The 16,123-nt window shown below is 48.5% G+C and overlaps 1 protein-coding gene across 4 annotated transcripts; it reads right to left on the bottom strand.

Annotated features, from left to right (window-relative positions):
- Positions 1-266: 266 nt before the first annotated feature.
- On the bottom strand, positions 267-15,752 carry Tcn2 (transcobalamin 2). Of its 4 annotated transcripts, none has more exons than XM_034509114.2 (10): positions 15,612-15,752; positions 14,991-15,186; positions 10,674-10,866; positions 9,385-9,554; positions 8,363-8,524; positions 7,152-7,324; positions 6,846-7,032; positions 5,588-5,753; positions 2,417-2,532; positions 267-775 (listed from the first exon to the last, which is right to left on the bottom strand). In XM_034509114.2, the coding sequence occupies exons 2-10, from the start codon at positions 15,052-15,054 to the stop codon at positions 714-716; spliced, it is 1,293 nt and encodes a 430-aa protein (XP_034365005.1). In that variant the 5' UTR covers positions 15,055-15,186; positions 15,612-15,752; the 3' UTR covers positions 267-713. The 4 variants fall into 4 exon arrangements, with proteins under 4 accessions (XP_034365005.1, XP_034365004.1, XP_034365006.1 ...); XM_034509113.2 differs by having other exon boundaries at positions 15,575-15,711; XM_034509115.2 differs by having other exon boundaries at positions 14,991-15,125; positions 15,575-15,711.
- Positions 15,753-16,123: the final 371 nt, after the last annotated feature.

Here is a 16,123-nt window from a genome sequence, read left to right as displayed (position 1 = left end):
TCCTATAGAAACACTGCCCAGCTTGAGACTTTGAGTGAGTCCTTGGTTTCCTCATCTTTATAGTGAGAGATGAAAATGCTCACAACCCACAGGGCTGTTTCACACAATATTTACAAAGATGTAGTCAACTCTGTTTATGCCAGTTCACCATGTGATACACAGGAGAGTAATCACAAGTCCTGCTGGATTCCCCAGAGGTCTCTGCTCCCTCTACTTCCCCGCCCCCAACAACACAATGAACATGAGGCACCAAGACACTGCCGCTGTTTAAGGTAAATCAAGGCTTTAATTGTGTTGGAAGGCCTTGCTGAGGGCCAAAGGCTGCCTCAATGACCAGATCTGGGACCACCACCCTCATAACAGAGAGCAGGGGTCGGGTGTGTGGGTCAAAACCACAGCCCTTGGGCCATGGAGGTCCTTCTTGTGGGACCCTGGTTCCAGAGCAATGGTACCCACAAACCCATAGCCAGCAGACTTCTTTATGATCAGGAAGTCAAGGGCGGCTTGTTTCTCAGACTATGGGGCAGTCTTCATGAAAGACCGATGGCATCAGGCAGGGCCAAACTCAAAGTAGGAGGTTTCATCCTTCCTGCTCCCAGGTGGGGAGTGGCTTAGGTCCTCTTTGGGAAGGTAGCTGAGGTGATCTGGGGACATTGTTCCAAGCACACTTGAGGTGGCAGCAGGGTCCGAAGACATCAGGAGGGAGCCTAGGGTTACCATCTAACTAGCCGCAACTCGATGGTTTCCCCATCCTGGGGTTTGTAGTCAGCAATGCCTGCAGAAAGCAATGAAGCAAAGGGGTTTAGCATGGCAATGCCCCACCCTGATGACATCATGTGACCATTACCCTAAAGTCACATCTGTAAGACCCACTCAGGGTTTGGTAGTGAGAAGCTGAGAGCTGTCCAGAGCCAGCCAGAGACTCAGAACCAGCCTTGGTAGGATCCCACAGGCTCACACGGCAGAGAGGGCGCCCCCAGTGGGTAGACATGGAACTAACAGCTGGGTAACAGATGGAAAGCAGGGCAGTTACTGCTTGGCAGTGTCAACATCTTCAAAATGGAGTTGCCAGGCAAAGGGACTGACTCAGTGTGGTCCAGAGAGTGTCACGAATGAGTGACCCAGAAGCAACCCTTCAGTCCAGGAGAATACCTGACTTCAAGTCCCACATTTTCATTGGAGAAAGGGGGAAGATAATAAAAACAGCATCCAGGCTGAACGTGGTCAGTGGAAGATCTGGCAGGCCTGAGACCCTCGTTCATTCTTAGCTCCACAAAAAGCACAATTTTGAAACAATAAATAGCAGTAATTTGGACGAACTAGAGAGGTTCCTTAAGAAGCCAGGTGTCCAGGGACAGTTCCATTTGCTGACTCGTTTTCATTTGGTGGGGACAGTGGCTAAGACAGGATCTGGCTATGTAGACCAGGCTAGCAACAAACACTCAGCAATCCTCCTCCCACAGTCTCCTAAAGCCTGCACCACCAAGGGAGATTTCCTCTTAAACATGGAGGCTTTGGAATGAATGTCTGTGTCCCCCAAGTCCATGCACTTCAATCTAACCCAACAGTGACAGTATTAGAAGGTGACTGGAAAGTGATTAAGAAGTGGTGCCTGCAAAGCCAGGATGGTGGGGACACACCAGAAATCCCAGGAGGATGAGACATGAGGATTGTGAGTTCAAGGCCAACCTAGGCTACAAGCTCAAAAAATTAACTTAATTAAAAAAAAAGAAATAAAAGCATGTAAATATGTCGTTAATGATTCTACATTGGGATTTTACATCCTGAAGTGATCATTTTTGAGATATAGTGGGATAAATAAGATATATCATATAATATTAGTTTCACCAACTAGGAAACATTTACAAATCTACCTGACATTTTATATCTGTTGGACAGTGTTGACAGAGTATTATTCCATTTTTAAATGAAAACAAGCATTGTACAAATTTCTTGTAGTTATAAGAAAATGTATCAAAAATGAAAAAGACTTGAGCTGGAGAGATGGCTCTGTGGATAAGAATGGATAAGATGGCTCTGTGGCCCTCTTCTAGTGGACCTGAGTACCATCAGCTGGTGCTCACAACCATCTGTAATGTGGTTTGGTGCCCTCTTCTGGCATGCAGGTGCATGTGCAGGTAGAGCACTCACAATAAATAATAAATCTAAAAAATTAAATAGTAATAATAATAATAATAATAATAATAATAATAATAATAATAATAAATCTCTAAACTTCCATAAAACCTCTAAGAATTCCGCTCAATATTTTGGATCCAACTTTGAGCATGAGTGGTTTCCTGACACTGTAGCCCAGGAAGGCTCAAGGGAAAGGCTGGGCTGGGTTAATTCAGCCTTGCTGCTGGGTCAGGACTTGGGCAGCAGGCATACCAAGGGCAGCAGGCTACAGACTCACCTTGCAGCAGGGGGGTGTCAGGGGCTCGGAGGAGCTGCCAGTATTCTCGATCCCCAGGTTCTTTCCCTAGTACAGATGTCAGGAAGGGGCCTGACAAGGAGGCCTGGGTCCCATACCTAGAAAATAGAAAAGTAGCTGCTGTCCCCAAAGAGGAAAGCGGGGTCACCCATAACAGTGGACCCGGTCCTGCTCAGGGCCAGTTCTTTCCTAACGCTCCTGTGCTGGTTAGTTTGGTACAGCTTGAAACAAACTAGAGACACCTGGGAAGACAGGTCTTGCCATCAGATTGGCCAGTGGGAATGTCCTTGGGGGCATTGTCTTGATTAATGATTGACTGTGGGCAGCATGCACCCCCTCTGCCAGCCTCCCCCACCCCCAAGAGCTTACCCAGACCTTGGTTTAATCTACTGTATAAACTGACTATGGTAGCACACACCCCTAATCTCAGGACTAGATGGTTGAGATGACCCTCAGCTACACAGCAAGGTAAAAAAGAGGGGGCTCAGGGTGTGGTTTAGTGCTAGACTGTTGCCACCATGTGTAAAGTTCAACCTCCAGAACCACAAGTGACACAAACACCAGAAAGCTATTTTTGTGATTTAAACAAAGAGAAAGTACAACCATCCCTTCATACCTTCAGAAGATTGGTTCAAGGCCCCAGACAAATGCTAAAGTCCAGGAATGTGCAAGTCTGTCATATGAACTGGTAGGGTATTCACATAAGCTTCTGTGCATGCTTTACGTCACCACTAAGTCATTTATAATATCTAATACAATTAAACGCTATGGCAATGGTTGTTTCAATGTAGTGACAAGCGAAAGTCTGTGTGTTCAGCACAGATTAATACAATTTAGTTGAATTTGTGAATTGTAAAAGATGCAGATTTGGTAGAAATGGATTGTCTAGGGGATGTCATAGAAGAGCCCTTTTCATTTTTTAATATTTGTGTGTGTGTGTGTGTGTGTGTGTGTGTGTGTGTGTGTGTGTGTGTGTGTGTGAAAAGAGGGCTCTGGATCCCCTGGAACTGGAGTTACAGGCAGTGCTGAGCCCTGCTCTGTGGATACCGGGAACTCACTTGGGCTCTGTAAGAACAGCACATCTCTTAACTGCCAAGCAGGCCAGCCCCATGAACAGCCTTTTTCTTTTCCTTTTTTCTTTTAGTGTTTCTAGACAGGGTTTGTCTGTGTGGCCCTGGCTGTCCTGAAACTTTCTCTGTAGACCAGGCTGGCCTTGAACTCTATCTGCCTGCCTCTGCCTCCTGAGTACTGGGATTAAAGGCATGTGCCACCACTGCCCCGCCATGAACAACCCTTTTCAATGGTTGTCTCTTAACTCTGAGGCCTCCACAACTGCTCTGGGCCACTTCTCTCACATCTGTCTGTCTGCTGTGAAAGCCGGTGCCTCCCATGTGGTCTCCCTGTCCGGCCCTTGAACTCATCTCAGGCAGCCCTCCAGTCTAACCGAAGAGCTTCTCAGGCTGACATCCATAGCGGCCTCTGAGAGATTCTCAAAGACCTGACTAAACAGCCTGGAATTTTATATTTTCTGCATTTTGATTCAGTATCCAAACACAAATACTGGTGGGGGGGAGGGTGGAGAGAAGGGGAAGAAGAGGAGGAGGAGATGAAGGAGAAGAAGAAAGGAAGGAAGGATCAAAGGAAGAAAGTAAGAAAGGGACTTTACACTGGGTAAACATGTTAGTGCCTCTAAGTGACAGTATGAAAGTGACTTAGGACCAGCCTGATGCTATTGCAGGACTTAAAGTTCAAGGCTAGCCTGGGAACATAGAGTGACACTTGATGATTATTCTTGATTATCAGCTTACCGGGATTTAGAGTCACCATGGAAACAGATTTTTGGGTATATTTGGGGAGGAGGATTTCCAGATTGAAGGAAGAAAGACTCACTCCAAATCTGGGTGGTCCCGTCACATGGACTGGGTCATCCACTGAGTGGGAAGGAGGGCGGACTGTGAACAGTGGCTCTCATCACTGAGTTTTCCCAACTGTGAACACGACACCATCCCACCTCGATGACCTGTCTCACCCAGAACTGGGAGCCCAAACCAGCCTCTCTCTGCACTTTGCTTCTTTCTGTAAGGTCTTTTGTCACAGCAATAAGACTATGACTGATGCATATCTCATTTCCAAATGAAAAGTTAAAATTGGACAGCTCAACAGTAGAGCTCTCATTTAGCCTGTAAAAGGCTCTAGAGTCAACCCTCAGGGGAGGGGGGTACATGTCAATTAACCTGGGAAGTGGAGAGGTTTTTTGTTCCTTAAAGACAGTGGCCTTTGACCCCAGCACTCAGGAGGCAGACACAGACGGATCTCTATGAGCTTTTGAGGCCAGCCTGATCTACAGAGTGAGTTCTAGGACAGCCAGAGCTACACAGAGAAACTCTTGTCTTGAAAAACAAACAAAAAAGATAGTGGTGTTTACACAACTGTGTTCTAAGAATTCCTGGTCCAAATGACCAAACAGTCCCCTGGTGGCTCTCCCTAGAACTCTTGTTGGGAACAGAAAGCAGAAATTTCTCAAGATGAGGCAAGAATCTAGGGGAGAGAGCAGGCTGGTAGGAAGAAGGACTCATCTGCTCTGAGCCAGAGTTAACCCAGGGGAGGCGCATTCATCTCCACGTATGACCAGGACCCAGCAAGGAGCAGCAACTAGGCTTTGCTTATTCTTAGGCTTGTCAAGTCTCAAGGGACAAGTGTCTACTACCTTCTCAGGGTTACTAATGGCAAGATTTTATCAAGGTTATTTGATACAATTAATCTTCCTGGAGCTCTCACCACATACCAAACACTGAACCCACACAAAACAAGCCCACCAGTGATCATAGGCTCCTCTCAGTGGCCCTGTGAAGAGGAGGAATATCTCAGGCCCTCACTTAATAACTGTCCTGGCTGTGGGGGAGTGGATGGAGAATGAGGAACTGGGATTCCAAGTCCGGGTCTCTTGATGACAGTGGTAGTCCATAGCCCCCACCACAGGCTAAACACCACAGGTCCAAAACACAGGCCAGGAAGGAGTGGAGAAGATAAATGCAGAAATTAAACCAGAGCTTCTTCCAAGAAACTCCTCTGTTCCCATCCTCCCTATGATACCATTTCAAGCATGGAGGCCTGAGAGGAGTGAGGGCCAGGGCGAGGGACGGGGAGGCTCACGTGAATCCTCCGATGTTTTGCGCCATCTTCAGGACATCTTCCAAGGAGGAACCAGCAAAGACGAAAAGTGTTTGTTCGTATGGTGGCAGGACACTGGAGACCTTCAGAGTGACACTGATGACTTCTGGGATGTGGACAGGGTCCTCCGCAGCTGGCACCAACATGACTATGCCAGAGAGAAAGGAAGAAGCAGCTGTCATGAGGATAGGGAGCTGGATGAGTCCTCCTTTCTTCCTATGGACACCTTGCCCAAGTGGCCCACGGCTTTCCCTCAAAATAGCTCAGTCAATGGCATGGACACCTGCTGGGCTGAAGCCTGGTTCTCATCCCAGCCTCCTCAGCCCTCAGCCTCCATATCCTCCTGCAGCCCAAGCCTGAGCCCCTTGCTGGTGTCTTTGCTTCTTTTGCCTCTCTCTTATCTGACACATGGCACCTCAGAGGACCCTTTCTGCATTTGTTCAAGTCACATTTTGGTCACCTCTAGAAGACACATCCTCCTTCTCTGCATTTTTCACTACTCCTGCCCATTCTCCCAGACCCACTCTTTCCCATGATGCCCCTGCATTTTTGGGCTCTGTGCCTCTGCCTTGGCCTTCTCTGCTCCTTTTCCCTCTCCTCCCATTTCCTGGCAAGTCCTTGTGTATCAAAATTAACCAAATCTGTCTCTCCACCCATTGAGTCATTCACTCTTCTGTGATGACACTGCCTACCAGTGATCATAGGTTCTTCTCAGTGGCCCTGTGAAGAGGAGGAATATCTCAGGCCCTCACTTAATAACTGTCCTGGCTGTGGGGGAGTGGATGGAGAATGAGGAACTGGGATTCCAAGTCTGGGTCTCTTGATGACAGTGGTGGTCCATAGCCCCCACCACAGGCTAAACACCACAGGTCCAAAACACAGGCCAGGAAGGAGTGGAGAAGATAGACTGCTGGACTATCTGTACCATATAATGTATGCTAATCCAATAAATCATCCTATCAAGGCTGCACCTTTAGAGGACAGTGGCTAATACACTACTCCATCCATTCGCTCAAACATTTCCACAGTGGGTATCACACAGTGGGTACCACCCACAGCACTTATTTGGTATCTGTGTCTACACCATAGGCATCAGAAGGCTGTGGCCTCATTTCAGCTGCTGTGTGCTGTGCAGATCCACATGCTCATGTTGGCTCAGCAAAGCATAACTGACTGATCACCCATCACTGGGACCCACAGAGAGTAGTTATCACTCAGGAGACAGAAAGGGCTCAGCTACCCCTGGGTGCCTGGCAGTCTGGGAAGATAAGATCCAAGTAGGTCTTGTGGTTCAGGATGGGTAGCAGCTGGGAAATCATCATAGGATTCTGAAAGGCCCCATTCTGTAGGCTGAGCAGCAGGGATGCCCCTGCTTTGAGGCATGCTGTGCCCAGCCCTACCCCAGATGCAGGAGAGGTCATCAGCATCTGTGGGGAAGAGAAGATCGTAGGTCAGCCACTGGGAAGGAACCAGGTCCTCCAGTCTCTAACCAGCCCACCTGCTATTGACCCGCTGAGCAGTCATGGCTCCAGAGTCTCGGTCCTACCTGTAGTGCCAGTGGGGTGCTATAGACATTCCCAAAGTAGCCCTCAGGGGCCTGGGCCTTCAGAATCTTCTCTCGCACTGTCTCAATAGCCATGGTGATCCGTGGTCTCAAATCAGGGTTGAAATTGAATCGCTCCAAACAGGTGAAGGCCAAGCCGGCCATAGCTTCTGTGTCTAGGAGGATAGGACCTAGTATGAACTGGATAGCTTGGAGTTTGGGGGTTCAGAATCATATACAGTACAAATGGGTGATTTGCCCAGGACTTCCCTGGTCCTAACACTGGACACACTAAGCCCCAGAAAACATCTCAGACCTAGACAAACTGTTGGTCACCGAGTGGCTTGAGAGCAGCAGGTCAGATGGACAGACTGAAGAAGGGGCCCAAGAGGATGGATTCTACAGTCCCTGCCCCTCAGCCAGGACACACACTGAGACAACAGAGGAAGCTTTATTTTATTGATTAATTAATTCATGTTGGTTTTGTTGTGTTGAGTATTGAATTTTGGACCCCAGGCATATTAAGTACTTGCCACTGGGCTACATCTCCAGTCCCCTTGGACAGCTGGATGCCAACAGCTGCCTTGTCTGCCCTCAGGCAATCTGATTTCATCGATAAAGGGAGCTGTCAGGGCCTGGGAATTTTTAAGATCTCCTCTTCCCTATAGGTAACATTTATGTGTTCACTGTGTTTCTCTACAAGCCTCTGAGACAAGTCTTTCATTGATAGAGGTCCTGGTGCCTTTTTCTCTATGGGCAATCATCTACCAATCACCCCCCTTCCTACCCTATCCTGCCCACCCTATATAAGGTCTTATTCACTCACAGAAGCCCAGGCCTAGCAGAGACCTTGGATCATGATTTAAAAATGAATATGGTGGCCCAAGGTCACATGGTGAGAAATCATTTCAAAATCCAGGTATCAGAATCCCCAAGTTATATGATGCCAAGTGTGTGCTAAGACCTCTGCTTGTAAAGCACCTTTTATTGAGATGCTGCTAGGAGGTTGTTTTAAAGCAAAAGCCTGACTGGTGGGGGGAGGGGGAATGATGACCTACAATGATGTGATGGAGCTGGGTCAAAGCTGGCTCACAGTCCCCACCATTTCACTTCTAAGGGATCTCATGAGGAGATGTTCCAAGGAAAGGTGAGCATAGGGGCAGGTCATACAGCCCTTCCCCTGGGGCTGGGGGTGGCTAGGTTTGTCCACTCACCCACAGAGAGGTGGCCCTGATGGGTCAAGTAGTCATGTTCAACTGCATACAGGAGCTTGCCCACCACGCTGTCATGGACCCTCTTCTGGTGGACACACAGTGCCAGGATGCCGAGGCTATATTGGTAATAGCTGGTGTGAGGGTGGCCTTCATGATTGTGCCCTGAGATTAGAAAGGCAAGGAGTAGAGAGACATGTCAGGCCTGAGTGCTGCCCTTTTAACCCCTTCCTGGCAAGAAAGCCCCATAGCTCATGGGGCCACAGGCTGCCTGGCTGAGGTCCCAGTGTATGCCAGGTTCTGTGTTTGCAGGTCAGAATAGAAGATGATAGCTCAACACACACTCATGGGACAGAACAATTGTAACAGAAATGGGGCCGAGGTCCCCAGAGCCAAAACACAGAAGTCTTTAAATAGCTGAAAAATTGAGACAGGATTCTTCACCAAAGTAACTCTGTGGGGTACATATAAACATCTAGACTTGTTGCTAAGGTCATCGTGCCTGGAGCACATAGAGAAGCAAGCAAGCAATGCCTAGAAAGTATAAGAGACCAGCCAGCCTGGGCCTGGGGGTTATGGATGGAAGAATGGGGAGGGGGAAGCCCTGAAAGATGTAAGCTACATGAACAGGTTTTACTGACAATTCCTGTTTCAGCTGTTGGGTATTGGATCCAAGTCGGGAGGCTGGAAAGTTGACAGAGGCTTAGGAGTAGATGGAGAGGAGGCCATACCAGTGTTCCGGAGGTGGACACGGCTCAGTCTTGGTGGCTGAGCATCCCAGCAACTTGGGCATGGGGTATGGGAAAGCTTGGGTCAAGTGTAGCAACTGAGTCCAGCCTGAGCCTCTAGGGAGACCCGATCTGGACAAAGAGGGAGTTAGAAGAGGTCTGGAAAGAAATCCCAAAGTTCTGATTCCTACCAATAATGTCATCTAATAAGAACAATTAGCCTCACAACTACAAACAATGAAACCGGTTGATGAGCCCCCTAGATGTTCCCACCCACTCAGATGTTGTTCTCCTTACCAATGGCCTTCTTCTCATCCTCCAAAAACCACTTGAGCTGTGAGATCAACCTGTCGCCCTTTCGGCTCCCAAAGAACTCACAGTTGGCCCTGAGAGCAAGCAGGTAGAGGGCCAGGCTGCCCCCGGAAAGATTGGTCTGGCAACTACTGTTATCATCGCTGGAGGCAGACCTAGGATGAGGCAAGACAAGAGAACCTTTATGAGAAGGTGCTCCCTCGAGAAGGTGCTCCCTTGAGAAGGTGCTCCCTGGATAAGCTGGGCTTGGCCCACACTAAAGTCACAAAGTAGAATTAGCAGTCAACTGAGGTACATGCCATAGATTCTTAAAAAGAAGAAAGGTGACATAAATCAAGGATAAAACATAAGGGTGTCTACATCCAGATCATATGGTTTGACCCCTAGCTTGGCTATGAACTCTCTCCTTTATTTTCTCTCCTTTCCCTGCATTCTTGACATTCTTGAGAAAGAATGGACTGGGGAAGGTACTTCATGGCTTTCTCTCTCTCTCTCTCTCTCTCTCTCTCTCTCTCTCTCTCTCTCTCTCTCTGTGTGTGTGTGTGTGTATTTCTTTTCTTTTTGGTTTTCGAGACAGGATTTATTTGTGTAGTCCTAGATGTTCTGGAACTCAATTTGCAGACCAGGCTGGCCTTGAACTCACAGAGATCTACCTGTCTCTACCTCCCAAGAGTGGGCATTAACGGTGTGCACCACTGTGCCTAGTGATTGATGGCTTTTTCTTATTCTTCGACTCTCCCTCATACCCCAGAGCAGGCCTCTCTTTAATGGCCACTCTTGGGAGAAGGAGCACAGAAATGTGCTGTTTCTAGACTCTGCATAAAAGCAATGTTGTGAATTAGCAGTGTCTGTCTGTAGTACAAAAGCAAACTACAGAAAGAGTTCGATACTGCTTCTTTGTATCAATATACAATCATTTTTTTGGTTATGGATTAGTGATGTCTGCCTGAGGTACCTGTGAGGAGCACAGAAAGAGTTAGTGCTGCTTTGAGCCTCATGGATTAATGATTTTTGCCTCAGACACAAATGAGAAACACAGAAAGACTTAAGTGCTGCTTCAGGAATTGGGGACACCATTTCAGTACAAAAGGCATGTGTTAGCATCTCTGATCTAGTACCACTTACCCCTCCACTCTGAAGATGGAGAAAGGCTCAGAGAAGACAAAATATGCATAGAGTTTGTCAAAGGCCATGAAATACCCCAATTAGAATCCAGTCTCCTATCTCTTATAGCATGGGTCAAGTCATGGGAAAAGACAAGAGACTAGCAATACCGCAGAAGGCACTGCTGGTAATGGAGCTTGAGGTTGTGAAGATAGAGGTCCTCCTTGGTCCCAGCCTGCATGCTGGAAAGTCGCAGGCCAACGAAGATGCTGGGGTTCAACTGCTCTGAGGAAAGCTGATCCATCCAAGGTAAGAGACGCTGGCCCAGCTTCTCTACCAGCTGGCTGTCTATCCGTGGTATTACTGAGAAAAGAAAATAGTGTGAGAGACGCCACAGAGCTATGCCACTAGCAAGCAACTATTCTGACCTCCTTACTAGGCAAACCTTCCCCAAGGAATAAGGGTTTCTATTCCTATTACCACACAGCCCACAGCCCACGGCCTGCCTGGAGAAATGCCCACTATGGTGAAAGGCAACAGGTAAAATGGAAAGCAGGTATCTCCTAAGAGGAATAAGAGTGGGCCAAGGAGAGGTGATGGGCTGAGATCAAAGGATGCTGTTGCCAGGCAACCACCCCATCTATCAGGAGTGACTGGAGACTAAGCCCAGCAGTAAAGCCAGGCACCCGTCTCTTTTGACCCTCACACCAGCCCTATGGTGTAGATAGATATTTTCACTGTTGTTTTGCACAGAAAAGGAAATAGAAGTTCAAAGTCAGGGTAAGTCTTTTTTGTTTTGTTTGTTTGTTTACTTATTTATTTATTTATTTTGTTTTTCAAGACAGGAGTATCTCTGTATAGCCCTGGCTGTCCTGGAACTGACTCTGTAGACCAGGCTGGCCTCGAACTCAGAAATCCGCCTGCCTCTGCCTACCAAGTGCTGGGATCAAAGGCGTGCGCCACCACTCCCTGGCTGAGGTAAGTCTTATATGATGCTGCGGAGCCAAGACTGTGTCCAACTGCCACCCCTCCCCCTTGCTATTGGCACTCTCATGGATGGATTCTATTCATTGTCCAAAGCCTCAGCCCTCATGCAGTGAATGCTCGGCACCGAAGTTCACATGCTGTAGGCTGCCAACTGATTCTCCCAGCTGCCCGAGGAAATTCCTCCACATGAACCTTAAAAGACCACTTTTTCTGCCATCCCTATTTAAGTTAGAAGGGTCTGACCCTGGGAGACCAGCTACTAACACCCTGTCCGGACTTGGAATTTACATGAAGATAAGTAAGCAACACACGAAGATACCCTGGAAGCAGAGATCTCAGGGATATTCACCAACTTCAGTTGATGGCTGACCTTTCTTGGGAAGGGACCATGCTCAGAATAGAAAGAGTGGGTTGTCTTGGAGGCACTGTGGGCTTTCTGCCCCATTTACTGACTCTCAGCCACCACCCACTCCAGCTGTCCAAAGGACCTATATCTTAGCATATCAGAAAGTCCCTTCCTCCAGAGGAATAAGAAAACAGCCTGCCTTAAGATCCTTTGCCTACTTTCTTGGGCTTCCTAGCCTGAGGACCAGGGTCCCTTGATCATAGCCTCATCTCTCTAAATGTTTTCACAGAAGTCATAGGTATTTACTGATATAAGGGGGCCATTTCTGAGTATGAACTCAAAATGACTGTTGGCTCTATGGGCCAAGGCACCTGGCTGGCTTCTTATGAAATTGTTCATTCTGACAGTCAGGCACAAGCTGGACATGGTGGCACAGGCCTGCAATCTCAGTGCTTGAGGGGCTAAGGCCTGGAATACATCATAGTGAGACCCTGGTAGGAACAGGGAAGACTTACTTTTGGGATATCTGTCTATATTTGTCCAGCGTTCTGTCAGTATCTTTGAGGTCCTCTGCTGTGGCCCTCTATCTTTCTGACTGTCCCTGGAGGACATTTTACTATTTAAGCAGGGTCTCCTGTACTGCGGGCTGGCCTCAAACTCAGTATATCCTTGGGGATGACCTTAGAACTCCTGATCTTCCTGCCTCTACTCCCCACCAGTTGGGGTTACAGGTGTATGCCACCACGCCTGGGTTATTACAATGCCGAGACTCAATCCAGGGCTTTGTTCATGGCAGGCAGGCACACTTCCAACTGAGCTGTCTCAGCAATAGAACTCTGATCTCCTGCTCTTCCTTGAAATTACTAAGGGAGCTCAGAGACCCCACCCCAGGCTCTGACCTCCATCCTGAGTCAGTTACCATGATAAGTGATAAGATAAGGTACAGCCTATAACAGGAGGCTGATAACCACAATTTACCCTCTCTAGAAGGAAGGTGCCAGGCACATTCGATCAGGATAGTCAACGTGGCTTTAGGCAAGATTGCTATGATGGCTAATCTTGGTTGTCAACTTGATTGCATCTGGAATCATCCAAACCTCAAGCTTCTGGGTACTTTTGTGAGGAGTTTTCTTAATGAGACTACAATTGGAAGTCAGAAGATACTAAATCTGGCCCAAACTTTTGGATGGCCGTCAGATAAGGGAAAGCGGGGAACTTTGCCTTTTGCCTGTTTGCCCTCACTTTCACTGGCAAGTTCATCTACTCTGTTGCTGTGGCTGGTATTAAATCCACCTTCTTCATGGTTCCAACGTACACTGAAGACCACCAGCTCCCCACGAATCCTCCAGGACTCCAGCACCTGATTGACTCTGCAGAGATAACCAGCCCCACAGACTGAACAACTATGGGATTGTCAACCTTTCTATCTATTTCTAGATGGCCACTGCTGGGCTACCACGACCACATGCTGCAAGCCAGTGTTTCAAAAAAAAAACAAAAACAAAAACAAAAAAAAACAAACAAACAAAAAAACCATACCCATCGGTTCTGTTGCTCCACTAGAGCAGTGGTTCTCAACCTGGGGGTTGCAACCCCTTGGCAAACCTCCATCTCCAAAAATATTTACATTATGATTCATAACAGTAGCAAAAATTACAGTTAGGAAGCAGCAACAAAAATAATTTGATGGTTGGAGGTCACCACAACATGAGGAACTGTGTGAAAGGGTTGCACCGTTAGGAAGGTTGTGAAACTCTGCAGTACAGTACTAACACAGCCCCATCTCACACACACACACACACACACACACACACACTCCTGCTCTATGGCATCCTGTGCATAGGGTTGTCCAGCCCTCTTACCTGAAGACTGACTGACAGGCATTCAGAAGCCCAGAGCCCTCCCTCTCTGTGTACTAGAGATCAGGCCTGTCCATTTAGTTGCATACAGAGCCTTGGCTGATGACACAAGTGTGGTATCCTCACACCACACCAAGGAGGAAGGAACAATAGCCTCAGCTCACTTCACAAATGTCACAGAAATGGAGAAGGGACTGCACCCCAATCCCCTAAAGTTCTCATGATGGTGAAGGAAGGAGCTCTCATGTGGTCAGGCATGGGGGCTGACAGCTCAAGGCTGAGGTGGACTCGCTGGAGGAATCCCTAAGGACTGTCTAGATAGCAACTGGGGGCCCAAGGATAAGGAGCTTTAACAGGACATGGCCAGAGAGTCTAGGTGCCTAGGAAAGATGCTGGCCTCAGGTCCCAAGAAGTGAATCCAGTAAGGATCTGTTAAAGCCCCCTGACCACCTTTTGGTCTCTCTGGTCCGTGGCACCTGGCACCTGCTTCTTAAGGTTTGCCCAAGTCCACCTGAGACCTGGTATGCAGGGTACATGGGAGGAAGGGAGAGATGAGCCACACGTCTGCCTTCTGCTTCCTGCCTGATCCCTGGTCAGACTGTGCCTGACCCTATAACCTAAAGGCCACAGTCATGTTTTGGGAGGTCCCTAGAATCTATAAGAGGTCTCTGGAAGACTACAGCCCTGGGATGAATATCTGGAGCAATCAGGGAGAGCCTTCAAGTACCTGCTTCTCTTCACCTGGAATGTTTGCCCCCTGTCCCCTCTCTCAGGGACTTCTTCCCAGAGCTTTCTAGTCTTCAGACATCCTTTCCCATCCCTCTCCTTAATTCGATAGGCCCTTATGGCTTTCTGTGGTTGCCCCAGGCTGACTTGTTTTGCATCACTCATGGTGACTCAATTTGGCACCCCATGCCTTTTGCCAGCCCCTTTTCTTAGAGCATAAACTCTAGGAGAGCTGGGACCAGGCCTGTGTACTCCTGACACTTTCCCCAAACTAAAACACAGGGCCTATCTCAGAGAGCCTCACATGCTCAGAGTAAACGAACAAATTGCTGGATGAATTGGGGAGATCCTGTCTGGGGGGGTGAGGGGGGGGAAGGGGAGCAGGTGTCCATTCAGCATGCTCAAGCACTAAGGTCCAGTTAAAAACTGCTGAGGGAGGCCTGAGGGACAGATGGGTTTCTCCATCCTCCACTACCAGTTTCCAATTCCCGAAAGGGGATTGGACAAGGCAGCCATCCCTCTTTGAGACTCCAGAGACAACAGGGTCCAGACACTGTCGGGTTACTTACCACAGAGTTCAGCAAGAGCCCCGAAGACTCCAGAAAGAAGCAGCAGCGCCTTCAGAAGCTCCATGGCAGGCACAGGTGGGAGGTGGGAGACTCCTGGGTCTCACCTCCAGGGATTTGCCTGACTGCACCTGGTCACTTGTTGAGAAAGAGGCAGCTTCACTGATTAATTGTCCCTCCAACACCCGGAAGCACGCAGCTAAATCAGCAAAGAGAAAGGGAGAAAGGTCTACTCTGGGGCAGGAGGCCAAAGAACAGAGAAAGGAAGGAAGGAAGGGCAGAGCGGCTTGTCCTCCAGATGGGAACAAAAAGAGACTCCGTGGGACAACTCGAAGCCAACTTTATCTGGCCCCAAAGCTTTAAAGACCCCGGAAGGAGCACAGAAAGCCTGATGCCTGGTCTGTCCCAAGTCTATCTGACAGAGCTTGCCGGGGTCCGCCCTGCCCCTGCTTGCACACTAGAACCCCCACCTGCACATCCCAGCCCCCTGCCCACACACACACACACACACACACACACACCGCCCCTGCCTGCACACCCGCACCCTTGCTGCTCTGGCTGCAGACATTCAGGATCAGGGTACCTACCTGGTGCACTTCACAGGAGTCCCTGGAAAGTACTTACTTTGACTCTCGGGGACAAGAAACAGCGCCGGGGAACTGTGTGATCACGTGACGGAGCTCTCTGGCGTCAGCTGTTCTCGGCCGCCAGTCTGCCAAGGAGGCGGGGCAGCTACAGGACCAGGCCCAGACAAACAAGTCTCCTCAATCAACCAGACACAGCCAGGGTTTCCTGGAGGTGACAGAACAAGTTGAAGAACGAGTGAATCCAGCAAGTTGCAAAACCTTTGGGAGTAAGGCTGCAGGGCTACTTGCCCTGAACTAGGAAAGTCGCTTAAAAAACATCTTGGCAGATAGAATGAAAGATTCCTTATCTGCCCAGCTCCACTGGAGACTCGAAGTATGAATCAAGCAGTGCTGGGTGATCTTGGCTAGGGTGTTTAACCCCTCTGAGTTTCAAGCTATTCTCTATAAAATGAGAGCGTTGAACAAGATTATCCTAACAGCGATGTTCCAGTTCCACTTGTGAGGATATTGAGACCATAAAATGCCTCTAAACATCTTCAAATGAGAGGT

The sequence above is a fragment of the Arvicanthis niloticus genome, chromosome 7, assembly GCF_011762505.2.
Source record: "Arvicanthis niloticus isolate mArvNil1 chromosome 7, mArvNil1.pat.X, whole genome shotgun sequence".
NCBI classification, from domain to species: domain Eukaryota; kingdom Metazoa; phylum Chordata; class Mammalia; order Rodentia; family Muridae; genus Arvicanthis; species Arvicanthis niloticus.
The sequence above is the reverse complement of the archived record's forward strand: the minus strand, read 5'-3'. Positions and strand labels throughout refer to the sequence as shown.

Coding starts and splice junctions, on each gene's coding strand:
- Tcn2 (XM_034509114.2), bottom strand. CDS start 15,054: ATGGAGCTTCTGAAGGCGCTGCTGCTTCTTTCTGGAGTCTTCGGGGCT. Junction 10,867..14,990: donor GGCTCTTGCTGAACTCTGTG/GTAAGTAACCCG, acceptor TTCTTTTCTCAG/TAATACCACGGATAGACAGC. Junction 2,533..5,587: donor CAAAACATCGGAGGATTCAC/GTGAGCCTCCCC, acceptor TCTATTTTCTAG/GTATGGGACCCAGGCCTCCT.